This window comes from Manis pentadactyla, chromosome 14 (genome assembly GCF_030020395.1).
Source record: "Manis pentadactyla isolate mManPen7 chromosome 14, mManPen7.hap1, whole genome shotgun sequence".
NCBI lineage: Eukaryota > Metazoa > Chordata > Mammalia > Pholidota > Manidae > Manis > Manis pentadactyla.
In genome coordinates this window covers 12,588,001-12,612,906 of record NC_080032.1, presented here as the reverse complement: position 1 = coordinate 12,612,906, position 24,906 = coordinate 12,588,001, and the positions used below count along the sequence as shown (strand labels likewise).

The 24,906-nt window shown below is 52.5% G+C and overlaps 1 protein-coding gene across 3 annotated transcripts in view; it reads right to left on the bottom strand.

Moving 5' to 3' along the window:
- Nucleotides 1-6,399: 6,399 nt before the first annotated feature.
- The window catches only part of TRPV4 (transient receptor potential cation channel subfamily V member 4), a 35,886-nt gene continuing 17,379 nt past the window's right edge, over nt 6,400-24,906 (bottom strand). For 2 of the 3 annotated variants that reach the window (XM_057491466.1, XM_036904038.2), the window contains 13 exons: nt 21,524-21,676; nt 20,695-20,835; nt 19,782-20,080; nt 18,189-18,368; nt 16,663-16,821; nt 16,348-16,440; nt 15,972-16,045; nt 15,090-15,255; nt 14,803-14,869; nt 10,516-10,832; nt 9,118-9,245; nt 7,566-7,687; nt 6,400-7,134 (listed from right to left, as the gene is read on the bottom strand). In XM_057491466.1, the coding sequence (XP_057347449.1) occupies nt 6,977-7,134; nt 7,566-7,687; nt 9,118-9,245; nt 10,516-10,832; nt 14,803-14,869; nt 15,090-15,255; nt 15,972-16,045; nt 16,348-16,440; nt 16,663-16,821; nt 18,189-18,368; nt 19,782-20,080; nt 20,695-20,835; nt 21,524-21,676 (2,057 nt within the window). In that variant the 3' untranslated portion in view covers nt 6,400-6,976. Of the gene's footprint in view, nt 7,135-7,565; nt 7,688-9,117; nt 9,246-10,515; nt 10,833-14,802; nt 14,870-15,089; nt 15,256-15,971; nt 16,046-16,347; nt 16,441-16,662; nt 16,822-18,188; nt 18,369-19,781; nt 20,081-20,694; nt 20,836-21,523; nt 21,677-22,835; nt 24,569-24,906 lie in introns of those variants that run through there. The other variant, XM_057491467.1, reaches the window with a different exon arrangement.

Sequence of the window (24,906 nt, the reverse complement as noted above, 5' to 3'; positions counted from 1 at the left end):
TCTGCATGCAGGGCAGGTGAAGGCATATGGCACAGGTAGTCTGTGCACGTGGCCCCCGAGTCCAGCTGGGGTTCCAGCTCTCTCCTATCCCCAACTCCCTGGGAGCTCAACTGGCTGGTCTTAACGGGCCCTCCACCATCCCCTCCTGGCCTGCGGCACCCCTGCCTTTCTGTATTCCCTTTTGATTGCCACAGGCAGCTGGTCACCAGGTGTGGTCTGTGTAGTCCTCATAACCACAGGGCACGTTCCCATGCCACAGATGAGGCTAGAGAGGCCCAGGGAAGGGTGGTCACTGCCCAGTCATACAGCTGAGGACAGAAGGGAGAAGCAGCTGGGACAGAACACAGGCCTGTCAGATTCAGTCCAGGCTCTGACTTGCTGCAGTATGCAGAGAACAGGAAACTACCACAGCCCCCAAACGTGGGGATCTGGCTCCAGAACCTAGGTCCAGCCTTGGTTCCCTGGCTGCCGGGCCTTAACTGTGGAGTGAAGAAGGCCAAGGACAGAATCTGCCTCCCCATCTAGGCCCTGTCCCCCATGAGAGCTGCAGTCCCGTGTCACTTAAGTCTCTCGTTGGGACACTGGGATCCTCCTCTCCATGTGGTTCTCTTGGGCTCACACTGCTTGGAGCTAAGCTGTCCAGCTGGAAAGGGGGTTTTGAACCCCACAGCATGGACTCCTCCTCGCGTCCTGTCTGGCTGGACACAGGTAGTGTCCCCGACTACCATTACCTCTTACCGTCATAACAACCATTAGAAGACCACCCGGCTTACAGAGATGGCAGAGCTACCCCAGAGGGGAGAGACCAGTCCAGGGGATGCTCACCTTTCCAGGGTGACTCGTGCTGTCCTGACCCTTATCCCAGCCTTTAGAGCACTGCCCCACTTCCGAGGAGGGGAAACTGAGACAAGTTCCACCCCTGACTTGCCTACAAACAGCGACGTCAAACCAGCGCTGCTCCCAGCTGGCGCCTGGACTCTCGGACCCGTGCCCACCTGTGCTCCTTGTGCACCTGGCTCCACCGCGCCGCACTGCGCCTGCGCATCCCGTACACCTGGCGCTCTTAAAGGGCCTTCGCTGTGCCCCCACCAGTGCCTCCTTTGTGCTGACTGGGAAGGCGGGGCCTGACCCGCTGGGTGGGCAAGCCAGGTGGATGAAAATTTTCTGTGTAAATCGCCACCATCACCAACTCGCTAGAGAGTTACAGGGGAAGGCAAAGAGGTAGGAAAACTGGCCTCAGTATCCCATTCACTCCATAGGTGACCCTGGGGCACTTGTGTGACCTCGCTGGGCCTCAAGTCCAGATCTGTCCAAGGACATGTTAGCACCGGAGGGACTGGGATGGCACCAGGTCATGCGTGATAAGGACGAGAGGACGAATTAGTTTTGTGAGAGGGACCCCACCTCCGAGGGCAGTGGGCCTGTTGCTTTGAGGGTCAGACATGGTTCCAGTCCTGGTGCTGCCCCTCCCGAGCATGTGGCCCTTGGCAAATGATCATCCCTCTCTGAGCCATCTGCTTCGCAATGTCAAGTGAGACTAGTATAACACGTGCGCCATGTGGGGTTGACCAAGGAGCCGGGCAGGTGGTCAGCCCCGAGGTAGCACGGAGCCTGTTCCATTCATGCCTGAAAGGTGTGTGATTTCTGTCCACACCTAGTCCAGCTGATTTTCACCTTAGAAAGTAGGTTTCCAGGTTGAGAGTTTGAGAAGCAGGTGTGTATCCCCTCGCCCTACCTTAGAGAAGTACAAATCATGTGGGCATATTAAAGGCTCTGAAAAGTTCTGCAGACAAGGTACCCTTTTCACTTTAACCCATCATTTCCCTAACTTTTTTGATCACCTAAGGTTTTGTTTCTAATAACACTCCAAGGAGCAAATAATTCAGAAAACACTGAGTCCTACCTCTTGTGCTGCAGTTGGGGAAACTAAGTCCCTTCTCCTCTCTGTTTCCCCAGCTGCAGCACAAAGATGCCTAACGAATCCACAGTAGAGCAAGGACCGGAGTCCAGGCCTGACCCGAGGGGGTGGGCCTCAACTCTGGGCCACCACATCCCAACTGGTCTCTTGGTCCACTGTGTGGAGCAAGGCCCAAAGGAGAGGGGAGACCCCCCCCAGGGAGAGAGAGGAAGCCCCCATTTGAGAAGTGGAGATGAGTACCCCTATTTTGAAAATGTGAAAAGTGAGGTTCAGAGGAGAGCAACTTGCCTGAGGGCCCACAGCAACTAGGTCCTACACTCCAGAGGCAGATGTCGGCCATCTCTCCCTGTGGGGTGTGGGGGCGTTTCCTGAGTCTTACAGTCTCAGGGTACATCTAATGGGGAGCTCTCTGCTAGGGGCTCTTCCGGATCAAGTCCCTGGTTCCAAGTTTCCCTCTGGCCTCTTCGTAGGAGGCCCCTGGGTGTGAATGCAGCGGCCCCTGCTGGCCAATCTCCAGGAGCAGCACCCCACCCCTTGCAGGCCAAAGGCAGATCTGCGAGATGCAGCAGATGCATCTAAAACTGAGGTGGACTAAGAGCCGCGGGGGGGCTCTGTGCTGTCACTGAGCCCCTTGGGATGCTGAGAGGACTGAGTCAGGATCTGGGGACCTGGGTCCAAGTCTCACCTCCACCCAGCCTCTCCTGTCCTCACCTGTTAGAGGTCATTATTACATCCTGTTGTAGAAAACAGAATATGTGCATGTGTTGGAAAGGCCAAAACACCGAGTAAAAATAGGATATTCTGCCACCCATCCCCCTAGAAGATTTATCTTCCTAAGCGAGTATTCAGCTCCTCATTCTACCACATGCAGGCTGTGTGTCCTTAGGCAAGTGTGTTTACTTCATTAGGTCTCACTTTCTTCATCTATAAAATAGGGATAAAAATGCATTCTTGTATCTGCATGATTTGGTCAGAGTAATAAGGAAATCCTGCCTCACTGGCTTAAATGAGAAAGAAACATTATGATCTCCCTCATATGAAGGCCTAAGGTAGGGTAGCCCCAGGGTGAGTTAACTCAGCAGCAGGACTGTGTTATCAAGGATCCATGTCCTTTTTACCCTTCTGTTCCATCAAGCCCCTTCGCGGTCACAAAATGGCTACTGCAGTACCAGGCATCACATCCAGACCTGGCAGTGCCTAGCAAAGGAGAAGATGGTGCCTATATTTGTCTTATTTTCCCAGAATTACCCCTCCTTTAGCAGACTTCCCCTCTTGTCTCATGGGTCAGAACTGGCTCACATGGCTATTCCTATACCAATGCCTTGTAAAGGAAGTAGAGCCACAGTGCTTGGCTCAGGGAAGCCCAGAACTGTGGAGCTGAGTGGAGAACCCTAAATAAAATGAGGTGCTGTGAAAAAAGAGGAAGGGCCAGGACTTCTGGGGAGGCACTGACACTGGTCCATGAACTCTGCACGTGGGTCCTGTGATAAGAATGCCAAACGCTGAGCATGGTGCCTAAGCCTTCTCTGTGTTTATTTGCTTCCTCCTTTTTGTGATTCTCTACAAACAGCCCAAACAGCCCGCTTGGCCTCTCCTGACCAGCCTCCCACTCCCCACCCTTGGGGCTCAGGTCCCTTGTTGCCCAGTGTTCCTCTACCCTGTCTCTGGTTCCATAACTGCCTCTCTTGTTTGCATCTCAAAAGCTCAGGATGAACAAAGATCTCCCCATTGTCCTGGATGATTTTGGATTCCTAAAAACTAAGAGGTAGGGGGTGCTTAATTCTCATGCAAATGCTTTTGCCAGAGAGTAAAAAATTAATAACAGCATGAACAGAGGCCTGGAGTATTTAACCACCCTGTCCAAACAATCAAAATGATCAGAATCCACCATTATCCAGGCAAGAAGGTATGCCGACCGCGACATCATTACATTTGGAAATGTCAGAAGCGTGCATTCGGGGGAGATGAACGGTGTAGTTGAAAATGGCTTTTGATTTTTAAAAAATCCCCAGCATTCATCTACAACAATAATAACAGCTAATAATAACAGGGCATGTAATAATGAACTATTCATAGGCATAAGAGGTAATTGTTCAATTAAGATCTGAGAGTGTCTAAGACTGTCTTTTCTGATGGGGTCCCATTGTTTTTGACTCGAGTAACACTAATTTCCCCATAGTGCTTTAAACTTGGGAAGAAAAAAGCCCTCCTGTCAAATATGACATACAAGTGCTTCATCATTATTAAATACACATGCACACACATAATAAGACATCCTTGTTGGAATCAAGTTAGGGGTATGTTCAAAAGGAGAAGGTTCTGGGTGGGAGCTGACAGTCTCTGGGGCTCAGCAAAAGTGGCAGGAGACAGTGTCTTCCCCGCAGAAGTGACCTGGACTTGTCCCCTCTCGCCCATCAGGGGTCAGAGTTTTTCTCTCCAGAGTGGGGTCTGACAGCAGAATGCCTGGACTCAAATCCCAGCCCCACCACTTGCCAGCCAGGTACCCTGGGCAAGAGTCTTCATCTCTCTGAGCCTCAGTTTTCTCGTCTATAACGTGGAGCTATTTTTGACCTGCTCAGGTTCTATTTGCTATTTCTTTTAGTGTCTGTATCCATTAGTTCTTGCCACAAAATTGATGCCTGCACTTAAACAAAATGACAAAATCTCAGTGGCATACAAAAACATTTCTTTGTCATGCATCCGTGGGATTCCTCTGATCTTACGTAGGCTCACCTGGGACGCCATAGCTCTGCTCCAAGTACCTCTCATCCTCTCGGGGTGAGCCCAGGCAAGCCTGCTAACACCCCATTGGTTAAAACTAGTCACATGGCCAAGTCAAGCCAGGAGTTGGAAATTATGTTTTGCCCACAGTGGGAGAATAACCATAAAGTTATACTGCAAAGGCATGGGTAAAAGGGAGAATGGCACAGGCACCAACAGTCCAGCGTCCCTCTGAACTGCCCTTCCCCGTTCTCAGTCCCTGTAGTCTGGGGGGATCTAACCCCCTCCGTGGTCCAGCGCCGCCCTTCAGAGGTTCTGAACCTCAGGCTTTTCTCTTTAGATAGACAGAGATTTGCAAGTGTTAGCAAGACATTAAAAACACAGAAGCACCCAACGGAGACCTTGTTATAATGGGGGACAGAAAAGTGAAAAGGGTGTATGCGTTCTAAGTGATTCTACATCCAATGGTCCCATGAAGACCAGTCCAAGTTCCACACTTGGAAGGACACTGGAAAAGGTTACTTTAAGGTCTTACTGGAACAAACAAATTCTCAATGACTTCAAAACATTTTAAATTCCCCCTAAACAGCTTTCAACTTACAGAGAATCAATACCCAAACCATCAAATTTTGGAAAGTCACAGTTGAAAAAGTGAGTACCCATTTAGCTAAACAATGTTCTCAGAGGAAAATTCATAGCCTACAATTACCTTGTTATTTTAAAAGATGAATGAATGAAGCATTCACCTCAATAGTTATGGAATCCCTCTGAGCTGAGGGGGTGCTTTGATCTTGTGGGCAAGCCCATCCCGTTACCCCTAGAGATGAGACCTCTTCATGCCCCAGAATGAGCCACAGCCATTCTCAGTGGCAAAGCTGCCCACCCCCCAGGTCTGTAGCAGATGCTACTGGCTGCCCGAGCAATGCTGACTGCCCCATCAGCCTCCCCCACAGAACGCAGACCTGGCTGGGGGAACTACCTTTCTCCAAATTGCCCTCTGCTTCTTTAGAACAACTGCTGCTTCCTGCCAGCTGATTGGCTGAAGCATAGGACACCTGACACAACTCTAGCCAATAATACAAAAGGGGAGTCTGGTTGGGGGACTTCAGGGAAAGGTTTCCTCCCCATAAAAAAAAACACAGGAAAGCTCATCTCTCCTTTCTCAGGATGTAGCTGAATCTCGGTGCGGTGCTTGGAACAGTGGTGCCCTGTTGCATCCTTGAGGAAAAAGCCAGCACCCCTGGGCTGGTGGTGCCTAGCACAGAGCCTGACAAATGCCAAAGGGATAAATGAGTGGCAGAACTCTTAATCGATGAGACTGAATGAACAGGCCTTAATGCCCTCCCTAATTGGGCATAAATTCCTGCTATCTGAGACAATAATATTGCTTTTTCTTTATGCCAGTGTATATTTCCTATTACTTGCTGCCCAAAACATTTAACTGTGTGAGCACTATACCCACGATCCTCCCTTTGAAAAGTCCAGGGAATCACTTGATCATCACAAAGGCTGTGTCCCATTTTACAGATGAGAACACTGAGGCTCAGTGTTCATGATCTACCCTGGTACCTAGAAGGTGTGGCTCAGCCAGGGGGGCATCCTATCCTCAGGTCATGGGATTGGCTCAGGCACGTTACACGACCCAAGTCCGTCCAGTCAGAATGGCTCTTGGGATCCCCCCCCGCCACGCCTCTCCACCCACACGGTGCTGGGGCCATGCCTGTTCCCGTGCCCCCAGGCCATCATGCCAGCATCTCTACCATCAGTGAATGAATATTTATTGAGCACGGCAAGTCCCACTTTCTCTGCAGAACACCCAGAGGTCATCGACCCGACCCTGAGGGCCCCAGTCCCTCAGCAAAGCCGCCACGCTACTGCTGAACAAGGTGACGTGTGCAGCCCAGGACACAGGCCGGGCCGGGCCTCGGCCAGCAGTGCGCCTGGAGTGGGGTCCTGAGGCCTCTGCCGGGGTCCAGCTGGGGGCAGGGGTCACAGTGCTTTCCTGAGAGCAGAGCAAATAAATAATGGAGAAGCGGGGGTCTGAGCGCCAGTGGGCAGAGAGGCCCTGGAATTGGCTTAAGTGACTCCATGGGAGCAAGACAGGCAGCCAGGAGCCTCCTGCCCAGGGTGGGCAGGCACAGCTGGGGGCGCCAGCCTGGGGAGCAGAGGGTCCTGGGGCCTCCGCAGCATCTGCGCCGGGCCCTCACCTCTGGGGAGCAAAGGAGTGTGTGAGGAACACCCTGGGAGGTGTCACTGAAATGCAGGCAGACTAGAAATGGGCGTGGGGGGGAGGGGAGGGTCGCTGCCGTCCAGAGACCCTACCCCTGCCCACGGCCCCTAGAGGGGGGCATCGTCAGTCCCCCACTTGGGGGCGTAACCCTGCTGGTGACCGTCACAGCTGGAGGTGCCCATGCTGCCCAGAGGCACCACCACCTCGTCGGGGCTCAAGGTCCTATTCAGCTCCACCACGCGCGGCACCACCGAGGACCAGCGATCTGCAGGGGGCATGGCAGAGGGAGAGGTGAGGATGGGTAGAGAGTGTACGTGTATATATTGAGTGCCTACTGTGTACCAAGCACTCTAATAATAAGAATGGGTATCATTATCCCCATTTTACACAGGTGGAAACCAGGGCTCAGAAAGGTCAAGGCGCCCGCCCAGGGGCACACAGGAGTAAATGGAGGAATCAGAATTCAAGCCCGGGCCAGAATGCCGGGCTCCAAATACTCAGTGTAGTGGGAGGGAGGTGCCCCGGGCACTCACAGGAAGCAAAGGGAACTCAGCAGTCAGCCTACCCGACCCCCCCATTCTGCAGAAGTGAACACGGAGTCCCAGAAAGGGGACGGGACTGCTCAAAGCAAATAGTGATGAAGATAACGAGGCACCCCCTCTGCACCCGAGTCCCCCCTCAACCCCCGCCACTCACCCCTGCGGAGGCGGCCCACAGTGTGCGAGAAGCCGTAATACTGGTAGTTCTCGCTCTTGCCTGGGTCCTCGTTAATGATGCCCAAGTTCTGGTTCCAGTGAGACCAATTCACCTCGTCCACTCTGGAGGGGCCGCAGCAGAGAGGAGGTCAGAGGGAGCCCCCACCGAGACGGCACCCTGCCCCCACCCCGAGGCAGCCTCCTCCTTTCTCTCGTCCGGGCACAATATACTGACATAAACATTGCCATGTTAGCCATTTTAAAATATGCAATTCTGGGGCATTAAGTACACTCCCAAGGTTGGGCAACCATCACTGCCGTCTCTTTCCGATCAAATAGAAAACTGCTCGTCAGGCGCTGACTGCCCGCTCCCGATCCCACCGGCGCCTGGTAACCTCTGCTCTCCTTTCTGTCTCTGTGAACACACCCATTCTGGACGTTTCGTGTAAATGGAGTCATGCACCGTGTGGGCGTCTGCAGCTAGCTGATTTCACCTAGCATGATATTTTCAGTCTTTGTCCGTGGTGGAGAATGCACCTGGATTCCATTCCTTCGTGCGGCTGGACGCGGTCCCATTGCATGGACAGCCGCACTTTGCTCATCGGTCCATCTGTGACAGACACCCTCTTTCTTGACACTCCTACTTCTTATGACTAGGACACCCTCGGAAAGTCAGGCCACAGCCTCTTGGGCCCAAATTGGCTCAATATAATTTTACCTTTCTAAAATAATTTTTTTGTTATTTTCATTCAACTGCCATTTTTTTGAGCAACTGCTACGCGTCAGAACTCCACAAAGATACAGATCCCCTGCTCCCATTTTACTGATAGGGAAACTGCTTGTTACACTCTTCATCCAAAGTCACAAAGCTGATTAGTGAGACAATCAGGATTTGAACTTTGCATTCAAATTGAGTAAGTTCATCCCTCAGGCCTGTGAGGTGGTGCCATTACTGTCCCCACTTCATAGATGAGGAGACTGACTTCGCCTGACTCTAGACGTGACACTTGTAGCCTATGCCACCATCACCTTATAAAGAATGAGTCTCCCCAGATTCTCCCTAAAGGTAAAGATTCACCCAGGGCTTCCTCTAGGGCGACAGCACTCCCCGTGCATCTGGGCCGTGCCCACATGCTGGAAGCTGCTGATTCCCGTTTCCCCTTCCAGTTGGCACTGAGGCCCACTGCGGTGCTTTACGGACAGAGGGTGATGCGCTGAGGTGAGCGCCTCCTCCAACTACCTGCTTCCCCCTGCAAGGAACAGCACGGTGACACCAGCTGCTGTGCGGGTGTCCCCGTGTTCATCGGGTGCTGGCCAAGCTTGGCCCACGTGCCGACCCATCTGATCTGCACAGCTGGCCTAGGGCGGTCGTCCCCTTTGCACAGATGGAGAGATGGCAGGCTGAGAAGTAACCCGACTTGCCCAAGACCATCTACTAGACCTGAGTTGTAGTTGGGCCCATTAGGCCTCATGGCCCAGGAAGTTGCAATGGGTGGAAAACCTAAGGTGGCCCAGCGCACCTGAGATGGCTCAGTCCCGCCCGCCAGCCTCACCTGAAGCACCACCGGCGGTCTGGGGTGCCATCCGAGCTCTTGCCCACGGTCACCATCTCGCCGGAGCGGAAAGCCTTCCGCAGGAATACGGGGAAGGAGCGCTCGATGTCCAGGATGGTGGTGGCCCACTGCAGGAGCGAGCGTGTGCAGGCCGTTGGTGAGCCTCCCCCAGCTGGGTGGCAGAACCCACAGGACGGGCCGGGGTGGGGTGGGCAGGGAGCCAGGCTTCCCGGCCCCTCTGCTCACGGAAACAGGGTTATACATTCAGACCCCACAAGGGCCTGGCAGGGGAGCGAACGAGTGGAACAGGATCAGAGGCAGGAAGACCACAGCCCCAGCCCCATGACGCGGGTACGGCAAAGTCACCACTGGGTGCTGGGGCCCACGGGGAGGCGAATGCCCCATGTAAAGGGGTGGCTGCCTCTCACCCGCCAGAGCGCTGCCAGGCAGGAATGTGGGCAGGCTTCCAGCTTTTTGAGAAAGGTCAGCAATCTGGACTTTTATATGAAATCTCTCCATTTGAAAATTTTGAATTTTTTGAAGGTATGGTAACACAGAAAAAATTAATCTGGCTGGTCAGATCTGGTCCACAGGCTGCCCATTTGCATCATATGAGTTACACCCAGTGGGGAAACTGAGGCCCAGTGAAGTAAGTGATATGGATAAAGATTAAGCCCAGACCTGGAGGATGACCTAGGGGTTTTCATCTCCTGGCACCTTTTCCTTGAAATGCACTGAGTCAGGGTAAATGTAGGTGCTGCATCCCTGGGCCTTGCAATAGCACTATTTACTGTGAACCCCCAGGGTCATGAGCTGCATGAAACCCCCAGGCCCCTGCTTTCTAGGATTGCATAGAAACCTTTGGGAGGCAAAGGCAGGAGCTTCCAGGTGCCAGTGAGGCCCACATCCACCCCAGCTTCTCAGGGTGCTGAAGCCTGGCAGCCACATCTGAGCTGATAAAAGCCCCTCTGATGAGAATGCTGACATTTCCCTGTGCTGGGGTGGCCTGTACCCATACCAGCCTTGTCTCTTGGGCAGTGGTGGGCACGGAACAGTCCTGGACTCAGCACAGGACCCCTGCCAAAATGCCACCGCTCTCTGAGCACTTCCTGTGATGACCAGCTTACATGGAGGAGCCGGGTGAAGTTGACTGTGACCTGGACCACAAGGTGAATCTGAGACCACAGCTGGTGGTCAGGCAAGAAGCTGCCTGCAAATGCACTAGGCAGCTCTGGGAAGTAGGCAGCAGCCTTCGATGCCCATTGTACAGGCAGGGAAGTGGAGGTAGAATGAGATGACGTGGTTTGCCCAGCGTGCAAGGCTGCAGAGGTGTGGCGGGCCCACCCTCGGAAGGAGAAGGGTGGCAGGCAGGGCGGGGACGGGGCTCCTGGGCCTCACCTGCAGCTTCCAGATGTGCTTGCTCTCCTTGGACACCTGGCCCACTGTCTCCCCCATGAGGGCGATGAGCATGTTGAGGAGCAGCACGAAGGTGAGGATGATGTAAGTGACGAGCAGGATGATGAAGACCACGGGGTACTTGGTGCTGCTCAGCATCTCCAGGTCACCCATGCCGATGGTCAGCTTGAACAGGTCCAGGAGGAAGGCGCTGAAGGCCTCGCTGTCGCGGCACGAGGGGTACGTGGGCACCGTGCAGTTGGTGTGGTCCTCGCTGCACACCTTCATGTTGGCACATGGGTTCAGGAGGGACACCAGGGCTGGGGAAGGGATGGGGGTGGCATTTGCTGAGTGCCAGGACACAAGCTGAGAGGTGGGGAGTGTCATTCCCATTTCATGGAGGGGAAAGCTGAGGTGCGGCGAGGCGAGAGCATCAGTCCAGGGTTACCCAGCACGGCAAGGGGCAGAGCTGGGTCCTCCTGAATCCAAAGCCTTCGGAAACTCTTGCTAACAAGGAAGAGGTTCCAGGATCTAGTCCAGCAATTTTCAAGCATGAGTAACTCCCACTGCCCCAGGGAACATTTGGCAATGTCTAGAGATATGTTTGTTGACACAGCTAGAGGGGCAATGCTTCTGGTTCCTAGTGGGTAGAGGCCAGGGATGCTGTTAAACATCCGGCCCCACACAGGATGGCTCCCACATGGGTAATTAGCTGGCTCCAAATGTCAGTCATGTTAAAGCTGAGATACCCAATCTAGCCTGTTCTTAGAGGCCTTAAGAGCCTGGAATGCCAACATTCCTGGGGGGCAGGCTCTCCCCCATGCTTCTGTTTCCCAGCTCATACCAGCTCAGAGAGGAAAGGTGGCAGCTGAAACCAGGTACTAGTCCTAACATTCCCAGAAGCGATGCTCACTAAGGCCCTTGCCCCCTCCACACATCTCAAGCTGATCACGGCGCTCATCGCTTCCCATTAAACCCAGATGAACCCTCAGAGTCCTTCTCATTCAGCAGCAACAAGTGCCCCTGCACCATCCAGGGCAGGGAGCTGAGGAGGCTGAGCCCCTCCAGTCAGTGGTGAAGCATGTCATAGAGCCTTCAACCCAGGGTTACAGTAAGCAGGCCTCGATTCATATGCCATAGCTATCCAGTGGTGGAGTGGCTGCTGAGACACGAGTTCAGAAGGATTCTGAGACCATGTCTGGACCCATCAGAAAACTTGCTCTGTGATCCATTACCAACTTCTGCCGTGGGCACAAAAGTGGGGAGCAGAAGCACACCTGTCATGCTTGTGCTCTGTCAGCCTCACACCAGGGATCCAGGGTCCCTCATTAGGAGAAGCCCTGGGCCCAGAACTAAGCTGCTACTTTAACCCCTAAGCTTCTGCCTCAGTTTCTATAATTAGGACTAGAGTAGGACTGGACTTCTGACCTGAATCCTAAACTGTTGTGGAACCCTTGATACTCTGTCTAGTTCTTCCAAGTCCTATCCCTGGGAGGGGACAGCTGTATCCTGTCCCTACCTCCCCAGCTAAGGCCACAGTTCCACTTCCCCCCAAATAATCCCAGCAGAGCCTCAGCACTAACTGGGTTAAAATATCACCACCATCAGAGAGCCCTGATATAAACCCAACCATATATGTCAATTAATATATGATAAAGGAGCCATGGACATACAACGGGGAAATGACAGCCTCTTCAACAGCTGGTGTTGGCAAAACTGGACAGCTCCATGCAGGAGAATGAAACTGGATTACTGTCTAACTCCATACACAAAAGTAAACTCGAAATGGATCAAAGACCTGAATGTAAGTCATGAAACCATAAAACCCTTAAAGGACAACATTGGCAAACATCTCCTGAATATAAGCATGAGCAACTTCTTCCTGAATGCATCTCCTTGAGAAAGGGAAACAAAAGCAAAAATGAACTCATGGGACTACATCAAACTAAAAAGTTTCTGTATGGCAAAGGACACCATCAACAAAACAAAAAGGCATCCTACGTATGGGAGAATACATTTGTAAATGACATATCTGACAAGGGGTTAACACCCAAAATATATAAAGAACTCACACGACTCAATACCCAAAAAGCAAATAATGCAATTAACAAATGGGCAGAGGATATGAAGAGACAGTTCTCCAAAGAAGAAATTCAAATCGCCAACAGACACATGAAAAGATGCTCCACACCACTAATCATCAGGGAAATGCAAATTAAAACCACAGTGAGATATCACCTCACACCAGTAAGGATGCCCAGCATCAAAAAAACTAAGAACAACAAATGCTGGCAAGGATGCGGAGAAAGGGGAACCCTCGTACACTGCTGGTGGGAATGTAAATTAGTTCAACCATTGTGGAAAGCAGTATGGAGGTTCCTCAAAAACTCAAAATAGAAATATCATTTGACCCAGGAATTCTACTTCTAGGAATTTACCCTAAGAATGCAGCAGCCCAGTTTGAAAAAGACAGATACACGCCTACGTTTATCGCAGCACTATTTACAATAGCCAAGAAATGGAAGCAACCTAAGCGTCCACCAGTAGATGAATGGATAAAGAAGATGTGGTACATATACACAATGGAATACTATTCAGCCATAAGAAGAAAACAAATCCTACAATTTGCAACAACATGGATGGAGCTAGAGGGTATTATGCTCAGTGAAATAAGGCAGGTGGAGAAAAGTACCAAATGATTTCACTCATCTGTGGAGTATAAGAACAAAGAAAATACTGAAGGAACAAAACAGCAGCAGACTCACAGAACCCAAGAATGGACTAACAGTTACCAAAGGGAAAGGGACTGGGGAGGACGGGTAGGAAGGGAGGGATAAGGGGGAAAAAGGGGCATTATGATTAGCACACATAATGTAGTGGGGGGGCGCGGGCACAGAGAGGGCTGTACAGCACAGAGAAGACAAGTAATGACCCTATAGCTTCTTACTACACTGATTGACAGTGACTGTAATGGGGTATGTGGTGGGGATTTGATAATGGGGGAGTCTAGTAACCATAATATTGTTCAAGTAATTGTACATTAATGATACAAAATAAAATTAATTAATAAAATAAAATAAAATATCACAACCATCAGACTCCTGTCTCTGTGCCAACCCTCTCAGACGTGAATGTAACCTGGAGAAGCCGGAGATGGCCACTCTCTTTTGGATGCTGGACAAGAGATGGCAGATCACCCATCCCTTGGGGATCAGCCTGATGGTTCGGTTAGTTTCCCCATCCCTGGTCCTCCCCCAGAGGCCTGTGTCACTGAGGTCCCACAGCATCATGAAGCCAGTATTGGGCCCTACAGGAAGACCTGGGCTGGTCGGTTCATTATTAAAATTCACCCCTCCCTGTACCTGTGCCTCTCGTGTGTGGCTTTGCAGCTCCTCCCATGAGGAGGGAGAGTCTATTTGCCACCCTTTGAGTCAAGGCTGGCTGTGACTTGCTTTGGCCAATAGTATGAGTGATGCTATGCCAGACAGTGACCTTTAACGCTTCCGCTCACATTCGGGGAAGCCTCAGACCACCAAGCGAGCAAGCCCAAGCTAGCTGGCTGGAGGATGAGTGACCACGGGGAAGACAGCAAAGTCACCCCCACTGAGGCCATCCCAGCCAGACCAGTCAGCCGGCAGCCTGCAGCTGACCACAGACACAGGAGCCCACTGAGATCAGCCAAACCCAGCCCAGGTAAGCAACACGACCCAGCTGACATGGAGACTTGTAAGCAGTAATAAAAGGTGGTTGCTTTAAGCCACTAAGTTTTGGGGGGGCTCCTTTGTAACAATAACTAATGTGCCAGTGTAACCATCTCCTAGCTTTTGCACTTGGCCAAGTTATTTAACCTTCTATGCCTCAGTTTCCTTATCTGGGAACTCTAAGTAGTAATATATAGTATAATAGTATAGTATAACACTATATTATATAGTATTATATAATATTAACTAATACAGTAATATTAATGATCACATTGTTAATGTATATAATTAATATAACTATAACTATATATTAACATAAATTAATATAATATCAATAAATTGATATTACTCTTACAGTATTATATAATAATATTACAGATAATACTAGGATACAAGAATAATAGAAGTATAAATAGATAATAAAGGCACTTGCCTTACAGACTTGTTGGGAAGATTAAATGAGGCAGGCATGTAAAAGGGCTCAGCCCAGAGCCTGGCAAGCAGTGGGAACCCAACAAGCGCTGGCTTATAGTTGCCCTTCCAGCCCTTGCACCGCCTGCGCCAGGCCCGCTGGGCACCCAGAGCTCACCTGAAGCATAGCCAATCATGAAGAGCAAGTAGACCAGCAGGAAGCGGAAAAGGTCTTTGAAGAGGATCTAAAGACCCCAGTGGGGATACGGAGGCAAAAAAACAAAACATAGTTTCTCTCTTTCCCAACCCCTCCACCCCAAACCTTCTTTCCAGTGCCACCCTTGTCCCTCCCCAACACCCAGCCCCTGCCTGCTGCCCCTACAGTGTGCCATGTCCTCAGGGCCAAGGAGCCAGGGCCGGCTCCCTCCAGGGACTCACAGGCCCAAGCGCTCCCCAGCTCTGTACCTTCTGGATCATGATGCTGTAAGTGCCCGTCAGCTTCAGCCCACGAGTGAAGTAAAGGGCATTCATCCAGCCCAGGACCAAGGCAAAGACCATGACAGCCAGGTAGGCCTCGATCCCCGCCAGGTAGAGTGACGCTGAGACAATCACTAGTACTGAGTAGATGAAGCTACAGGGCAGCAGACAACAAGAAGAGCCCAAGGGGAGAGGGGACCATGAGGCCCTGGACAGGGAGACATGCCCTGAGGCCTCTAGGGAACCAGAACATTGGATACCTTCCAGACCACTAGGGAAACGAAGTGCATTCACTAGGCTCCCCAGCATTCTGTTACCCAAAACGCTCAATTAATTGCCAACTAATATGTGTGTAATGGCTCTGAGGCCCTGCAAGATCCCAAAGAGATGCCCTTTGGAATTGCTAGGGCAAGAGTCAGTGGTGCTTGGTGGAGATTCTGTGACTAAGTGAATTTCATTGTTCTCCAGCTCCGAGGGAAAAGGAGATGTAGTGAACAGAGCAGCTCCTACTCCTGCCCTAGGCAGACATCATTAATCAATCACAGCACTCTTTTGCACTAAACACAGACCCAGCCTCAAGATGCTTTTCAACATGGCACTTCAGGCAGACATTAGCAATCAACCACCAGCATAAAAGATTCTATTATTTCTCTCTGTGGGGCATATAGTGATAAGTCTCTAGCAACCAGAATCTTGCCTTAACCGTTAGAATCTATCGCATGACATTGGCCTTGTCCTGACTTTGGGCTACAGCTGCCCAGGCTGGACAAATTCACTCCTAAGAGAGTCATCTCCCCTGAATCTGGATGAGGTACCAGCCCAACGCCACCTTCCTCATGCAGAAGCTGCCAGCCCAGGGCCTCTACTCACTAGAGTAGCTGGAAAGAGCCATCGATGAAGAGAGAATTCACGCCAGGGCATTTCTTCATGAACAAGTCTTTGATCTGGGAGAGAGGACGAGGCATGTGAGCAGGTGGAGCCGGCAGGGGTGCAGAGGGGAGGAGAGAGGAGAGAGCGGAAGGGAGAGAAGAAAGGGAGGCACCGTGGTACAGAGAAACGACGGTGGGCTCTTCCGTTGGGAAAGGAGCAAAAAGCAGACAAGGGAAGGACAGGGTTGGAGAAGGTGGCAGAAGGGAATGGGAAATAAAAGGAGGAAGGCGGCGGGGGGGGGGTGGAGAGGGAAGCTAAACAAGGTGGGGAAAGAGAAGGAGGAGGAAGGGCAGGCGGGACGGAGCCAAGGACTCACGTTGGTGAAGAAGAACAGGACGCCAGTGAAGAGCGTGACGGCCTCGCCGGCCAGCCGCAGGTAGTCCGCCGTGGTGCGGTAGGGGTACGGCGGCTGGGGGGAGGCACGCAGGTCCTCACCCAGCCCCTCCAGCATCGGGCCCCAGACCCGGATGCTCCCCAATACCCCGAACATTTGGACCCTGCAGAGCCTTCCGTCTCCCTCTAGCCGCCCCTCCGCCGGGTGTGGGAGGTGCCTCCGTATCCTGCTCATGAGCCCCCTTCAGTCCTCCTACAGAGAGGCCCCACGAGGCCCCAGGACACCCCAGTCACTCACAGCGCCCTCCAGCGGCTGGTAATAGGCGGTGAGGGTGAAGATGATCATGGCGCACAGATAGGAGACCACGTTGATGTAGAAGGAGACGGCCCCAAACTTGCGCCACTTGTCCCGAAGCAGTTCATTGATGGGTTCCACAGCCAGCATCTCATGGCGGTTCTGTGGGAGGCAGGGTGGTCGGGGGCCACCCTCCCGATGGGGGGCATCCAGACAGGCTGATTCCACCGTGCCCTTCCCCACCCTCTGCCCTGTGAGCACTCCTCCTCCTAACCCATTCTTCAGCGACACGCAAGGATTCACAGGGAACTAACTGCATGGGAATGCAGGATCAACCCCAAAGTCCTGGGCTTGGCATTCAAGGCTCTGCCCAATTCTGCCCCAACTTGCCCTTCCAGCCTATTCTAGATTCAGAGAACCCAGAGCCAGAAAGCTCTTCTCATGGTCCCCAAACTCCAATCTGTGGATTGTATGGAGCAGCTGGTAGCAAAATTACCTATGCAGTTTGCCAAAAAATATAAATCCCTGGGTTTCAACCTCAGAACACCCGATTCAGGAAGGAGGATTGGGAAATTTAGCTCAAGGATGATAAATACTTGAAGCCATAATTCACCAGTTCTGAACCCAGGGCAGGCATCAATACTTGAGCCCTGCACAATTAGTTCTTGATACAGTTCCCTGGGCAGACACTACCAATCAATCAGTTTGTACCAGAGATGCTAAATGACTTGCCACCCCCAATCTAAATCAACTGGTCACTAATTTCAAAAATGAGGGAAGTGAGCTCTATTAAGGGAAGGCGTCTGTCCAGCTCACAGGGGCAGGGCTGGGAGACTGTGCAGCCAGGCTCTAGCATTTTCTGCCCCATTTGTGCAACAACATCCTGTCCATTTAACATCTTGAGTTTCTTTATAACCATGGATCTGTGCAACAATATAGCCACAAAGATCCTATTACAGTATTATTCCTGGTAGTTAAGGCAGAAAAAAAATCCCTCCAATGACCAAGAATAGAGGAATGGTTAATTAGAATGTGGTGCATTTACATGCAGCAATGATACTGCAGAAGAATATTTAATGGTGCAGAACGATGTTCACAAAATACTGCTAAGTGAAAAAAGGAGCCTTCAAAACTTCATATAATGACTCCTAATGATGTTGGCTGATATATAATGTGTACTTTACCAAGCTTTTCAAAAATGAACTCACTTGATCTTCCCAGCAACCCTACAAGCTATGCACCATCCTTATCCCTGTGTTATAAAAGAGGAAGCTGGGACTCAGAGGGGTTGGGTCACTTGTCCCGAGCCACACAGCATATAAGTTACAGAGCCAGGATCCTGCCCCTGAAGCCAGACCCTTACAATCCTTCCATTTTCTTCCAGGGCCAGATGCTCCTCTGGACACTTAGTTGGCACCTTCTTTTGCACTTAGATGCACTGCTTTGGGTGTTACAGGCCTGGGCTCCCCAGCCCGGCCCCAGGGCCCCTTCCCTCCTCCCCCAGGCCCCAGCCCTGGCGCCTGGCCCACCTCGATCTTGCTGTTGTACACCAGGATCTCCAGCACGGAGGCCTCCTCCCCACATGTGTCCAGGGAGGAGAGGTCATAGAGCGAGGAATACACTGGCCCATAGGCCCAGTCCTTGAACTTGCGGGAAAGGTGCCTTGTGTCCTCGTCCGTCACCTCCCGGCGAATGATGTGCTGAAAGACCTGCATGGGAGAGGGGGGAGTCGGGGGTCCCTCACATCTGAGGGTCCCCAGTGAGGCTGGGCACAGCCCATCAGATGGCACCAGAGAGCAGGATGGTGGCCAGGCTGGAATATTTACTGAGCGGCTGCTGCATGCCGGACCCTTTGCTCACATCCTCTTGTTTAATTTTACCTTAGTCTTGGGTTACAGATGAGCAAAGGGTGGCTGGGAGAAGAGGGGTGTTCCTTGAGGCCACACAAGCAGACTGCTGAAGCCAGGCTCAGGCCGGGCCAGCCTTAAAAACCTGAACTGTAACAAATGTTGACTTCATGTAATAAAAACAGCAACTAATCAATCTTATGGATATGTTCATTCTGGAGATAGTTATCTTATTTGGCCCTTCCTGTGACCGCTCTCCCACTGTCTGCACAGGGCAGCTGAGGAGCAGAGAGGGCTGGGAACGGCCCAGGGCTGTGTGGCTCAGGAGGGCAGACCCAGAACGTGAAACCAGGCCTTTGCTGTGCCTTGGGACTCCACTATAACTGCAATGCTAGTAATTTTGCTGTATCTTTTATAGAGCAGTGATCACCCCTCCTCTTTACTGAGCCCTTGGGGTCCATCCCAGAGTCTTCATCAAGAGTTGGAAGGAGATCACCATCTAGTTGTCAGATGACCCTCCACCACAGAGCACTAATATTATCCCCATTTTATAGATGAGGAAACTGAGGCACAGAGCGGAGCAGGGAGATGTCTACGATCACATGATAGGAAGGGGCGGAGCCAGGCTTCAGACCCACGCTCCTGACTCCAGAGCATCCAGGTTTGGTTCTTAGTCAGGGTGATGGTACCCCCCAGGGGAAAATGCGTGGAGGCATTTTGGGGTGCCGCCATGGTGGGGGAATTGCTAGCATCCAGTGGGTCAAGGCCGCAGATGCAGCTAATACCTCATAATGCTCCAGACAGCCCTACACCCCAGAACCAGTCCAAATGTCAATAGTGCCCAGGCTGAGGAAGCCTGCTCTAGCCCTGTGCTGGGAGGCTGGAGAGGAAAGGAACTGGAGCAGGGCTGCTCAGTGGCTGGACTGGGACCCCAGCAGTGGAAAACAGGGGAGTACTCAGGGCTAGAGCCCTGGGACTCAGTTTTCTACCAGCGGCTTGTCCTGGATGGCAGAGTGGAGCAGTGAGCATCCTGAGGAGTGTGAGGACAGTGGCTCTGGGATGAAGTTGAGTAGCTTGGCTGGACAATAGGGAGGCATAGCAGGTTCTTGAGCTAAGACATCTGTATGCTGGGGTTGGCATGATGAGTGGTTAGTGGGTACATTAATAATAATGAATGTCAGCAGCAGCCCCTCTGTATGTGTGTGTGTGTGTGTGTGTGTGTGTGCGCGCACAGGACAAATGTGTATAGGCAGTGCCCCCTGGCCTCACACTCACCCCAATCTTGCCCGTCTTGGCAGCCATCATGAGGGGCGAGAGACCATCATTATTGAGCACAGCCTCTAGGTTGCTGTCGGGGAAGAGGCGAGCGCATTTGAGCAGCAGCAGGTCATACATCTTGGTGACGAACTTGGTGTTCTCACGCGTGTTGTCAGCGATGGCCACCAGCGCGTGCAGCACCGTGTTGCCGCGGGAGTCCTGCCGCCGCATGTCCGCCTTCTTGTGCGCGTTCTCCGTCAGGTAGTTGACGATGTGCGGCTGGTTGGTGCAGGCAGCCAGGGACAGGGGCAGCTCACCTGCAGGCCAGAGTGGGTGCAGGGCGGTCAGTGCAGGGCCCAGGGGCTGTGCCTGTGGGTACCCAGTGACACAGCCCCGCAGTCAGTGGCCTGTGGCAGCCACACTGCTCTGTGGGCTGTGCAAGGGACATGGTGTGTGACTGTTTGGGCATGTGGACATATGATTTGGAGATGGAGGGATTCTTTGAGGGACTCTGACCCTGAATCCCAAATAATATGTGCCTTTAAGCAGGGGTGACATTCAGCATCTCCCATTGGTCCAACTGGGACATGGCAGTAATGGAGTTTGGGCCCAGCAATCCGACTGCTGGGCCCAGCATAAGTTGGACTAAAAGATGATGATATCACCATGTGATAAGGTGCAGGGTGCTGACACCCCATCACAACCTTTAGGGTTCTCATGATCCCCCTTGTACAGATGGAGAAGTTAGGGCTCAGGGAAGGGAGGTGAGCCTATTTCTCAACGTGCAGCCTGTGTACGGGGCGCCATCAGGTCCCGAGGCCAGGGTGGCTCTGGGTGTCTGGGGAGGGGCAGGGGCTGCAGACACCTCCATATCCTCCCAGCCCCCAGCTCCTCCTCCATGCGCCCCAGCGCCCACTGGGCCCCTCCTCACCAAAGTAGAAGTAGCCTCCCTCATCCTTGGGCTGGAAGAAGCGGCCCCTGGCCTGGGCATGGACATCAGCTCCCTGGGTCACAAGCAGCTCCACGTAGTGTTTGCAGCGTCGCTCAATGGCAATGTGTAGGGCGGTCTGACCTGGGGCGGGGCGGGAGAACAGTGAGCCCAGACAGAGGCCAGACCAGGCTTGAGGTCAGTGGGGTGTGGAGCGTGGACATCGGTGGGGGCTGCAGGCCAGAGCCTCAGCCGGCCCCACCCAGGGGCACCAAGTGGCCCTGCAGACACTCCCCTGCTGTGGAGCTGCTGTTGGAGGCCTGGATCTGCCGCACTAAGCAAGCAGTTTTAGGCTCAGAGGAGATCCAGCTTGTAGGACCCCGTATCTTACTTCTCAGACTCACAAGAGGTTTTAATCCTAGAGGAACAGCAGCATTCTGGTCTCAAAGAACTTTGGACTCGGGATATAAAATCCACAAACTTCAAATCTTCATATCCAGTAGTCTGAAAGGTCAAGTCAAGTCTGATTCTAGAATTTCAGACTTCTGATCTGAGAGCTGGGACTGCTGACACCTTTGCCTTTTAGCGCTGTCGGCTCATAAACCTTATGATAAGGCCCTAGGGCATCGGGAACCACAGCGTCTCCAGCCCAGAAGTCCAAATTCACGGACCACTAGACTGATCGCTTCTAGAATCTTGGAATACTCAAGTTGGAAGGCGTTACTGTTCTTGCATTCCTACAGCTGCTTCCTGGATACATGCCGGCACTCGGGGGGTCAGACCAGCAAGGACAGTGCCCCACCGCCCCCCCACGTGACTCCCAGGGCCCCACCTCGGTAGTAGATGTCCCTGAAGGGCGAGTTGATGAACTCGCGCGTGTTACCCGTGCGCTCCGCAACATCCAGGAGCACAGGGATGGTGTCGTTGCGGCCATTGCTCAGATTCAGCAGGGCCTTTGGAAGGCAGGTCTTCCCGGTGGACGGCTCTGGGGGGAGAGAGAGAGAGAGGAAGAGGACGAGGGGTGCTCGGCCCGGGGCCTGAACTGCTAGGCAGTGGGGGACAGGGTCCCGGGCGGGGCCAGGGTTCCTGAGTGACACCTCCTCTCTGAACCTGTTCCCTATCTTCCCCCCAGTGGTGCTAAGGGGAAAGTTAAATAAGCGTGGAGGGGCAGAAGTTCTTTAAAATGTGAGAAAGCATAGGCTGTAGAGCAATTGGTTCTTACCAGAACATGTTTGGAGGGAATTTTACGACTCAAATGTTTGGGAGGGGATGCTGGGTTAAACACCATATTTACTGATTACAGGACTTCTCAGAGCCCTTAAACAGAGACCGTGAACTAAAAGCCAGACAGCAGGCAGCGTTGGCCCACCTGTTTATAGACTCCTTTTCCGATGAAATATTTACACTAGCGCCCCCTAGAGGGTCTCAGAGGAAGGGCAGCATTTCCCAGGGAGTGGACTGCCTTCGTAGAAAGCACGAAATTACCGTAGGACAGGTGGGGGAGGACCTTGGGGGTCCCCACAGAGGCAGCAATAACAGCACTGAAAGCCCCCTGTGAGCAAGGTTTCATCCTCATCAAATCTCTCTTGTGAAGTTGGTCTCCATATGGTACTAATGGGTCCTTAACACTGCCCACTAATGCTTGCTAATGTCCCTTTGAGATATTCTTTCCCTTGTATTAATTTTTATGGTTACATGAGTTGATTTATATCTTTTAAAAGCAAGTCAATGAAAATAAAATATCCCTGTGATGTGTGAATCAGGCATGGGGCAAAACCATACTGCTCAGGAATGGCCCAATGCAGGATAGGAGATGAAGGCGTGGGCTGAGATGCCCGCTCTGGAGCCAGGCGCACTGGGATTCAAGCCCTGGCTTTGTTCTCGATTTCTGTGCAACATTTTCTCTGCTTCAGTTTCCTTTATAGGTGAATTGATGCCACAAAGGGAAATCAGTGAGCCAACCGGCGTTTGCCAATGAGCCCCACACCAGACAGATGGGAGTCCTCGATAAGCATCACTGCTGGAGTTACTCCACAGAAGGTGTTCTGGGAACTTCTCCCTAGATACTGGGAAGCAGTGGGGAGAACAAGAGAGACTCGCAGAGACCTGAGTTCTCATCCCAGCACCCCCAGAAGTGAGGTTACCTGGACAAGCCTTGGCCAGGGCTGCTTCCCACTGTGCCCCTGGATCCCAGCCCAGAGTCGACACCAGGCAACTAAGGCAACTATTACCTGAGTGAGTAACAGACTCCAGTGCCCCATCTGGGTAAGTGCAGGAGGGGAAGGCAGGGTTTACCCACATGCTGGCCAAGGCCCGTGGGGATGCCATCCAGACCCACTTAGGGTCAGTCCGTTGAGGCGGTATCAGTCCATTTTCTCCTCATTTTCTAACTGTTGGGCAACTTGCAAGTCTCTGTGCTGACATCATCTTTCCCTCCCCAAACCTACTCCCAGCCTGCTTGTCAGAGGACTGTGTCTGCAGCCAGCCAAAAACCTGTGAGTCACCCTGTCCTTATCTTCCCTTCTCCCCTGCATCCACCCCCCACCATGCCCTATTGGTTTTACCTCCCATTTCTCCAATCCCTCTGCTGTTCTCCATCTCCACTGCCACCCTGCTCCAGCCACCATCACATCTGCAGCCCGAGACACTTGCTGGTTTCCACTGGCCTTTCTGGCCTGCCTTCAATCCACACAGCAGCCTGAGTGGTCACCTTAGAGTACACCTCATCACAGTAAGCCACTTGGCCTTTGCACATGCTGGGTCCCTTCATCCCCCTCTGCGTTCCTTCTTCCTCTCTTCCTACTTGGTTAACTGCAGCTCATTCAGACTCAGCTCAAGTGTCACCTCCTCCAGGAAGCTCTCCCAGATTTTCCTGACCAGGTCAGATTCTCTAATACAGCCTCTTGTAAATGTGTATTTATTTCTCTGGCTGCTTGATCTATGTCATCTCAGACTATGATCAACTTGAGGACAGAGCCATGTCTGCCTCACCCACCATTGTTCACCCACGCCAAGCACAGTGCCTGATACTTGGTAGGTGCCTGATAGCCATTGTTGAGTTAATAAATATTCAGTGAAGGGATGAGTGAGGCACTACAGTTAATTCCAAACCACAGATAACCCAAGTTGGTTTGTATGAGGCATAGAACTAGACCGAAGATTGGGCTTCCACACCCCAGACCCAGGCTTTAACAGGGTGGGGAGCTGCCTGCCTGGGTACAGGGATAAAATGTCAGTCAAGAACAGCTTCTTCCCGTAAATAGGGACACGCAGTTCCAGGACCCAACCACCAGGTGGCGAAGTGGCTCTACCCACAGGGGCTGCTGGATCCAGGGGCCCCAATTGCCACACTGGAGGTTGTCAAACTTCGGGGGCGGGGCCACAGACTCCCCTGAGAATCAGAAGTGTTCATGAGCCTCTGGCTAGAAAAACATGCTGGGGTGATCCAGGTTTTGTGGGGCCTGAGACTTATACAACTTGGGGGGCCTATCTATGAAACTAACATACAATTATGAACTCAAAATTAGGTGCAGGGCCTTAGAAGGGTCCGGAGCAAGTGAGGGGCCCTGAAGCTCAATTAGCATCATGGACCTCCTGGTAAACCCCCGCACACACGCACTACTCTCTACATTTTCAGAGAACCCCCTCACGCCTGTCTTAGAGTTCCCCACCCACACTCAGCACAGACACGCTGGTCTGAGGGTTCCAGCCAAGGTGAAGGGCCACCAGCTAGTCCTGGACTCGAGAAGCAGGAGCTGTGGCAAGCCCAGCCTGGCACCACACTGCCCTGCCGCAGGCACAGGGGTTCACTCCGCCCCTAAGCTCCCCCACTTTTGCTGAATGGGTTTGGGGGGCCAGAAGGGGCCATTGGCCGGAGCTTATGTGTGGCTTACCGCCAAATGAGGTGATTCACATCATCACTGAAACTTGGGCTGAGAGGCTCACAGGCCAAGTTCTCTGATGCATGAGAAAGGCCTGGGGCGGCAGAGGGAGCCGGTGCCCTGAGGGTGATATCTGCTGCCTGGGCACAGCTGGAGGGTGTGCTCTCAGGGCTGGGATGAGTCCCGGGACAGTGGTGACTGGGGTTCTTGCCTAGGAAGGGGAGCTGGAAGCTGGGCAGAGGTGGGTGCCAGGGAGGCAGATGCAGGATTCCTGGCCCCAGGGCCCGGCTACCCCTCCAGAGCTCCTCCCAGAGGGGGCAGGGGCTCCCGGGAC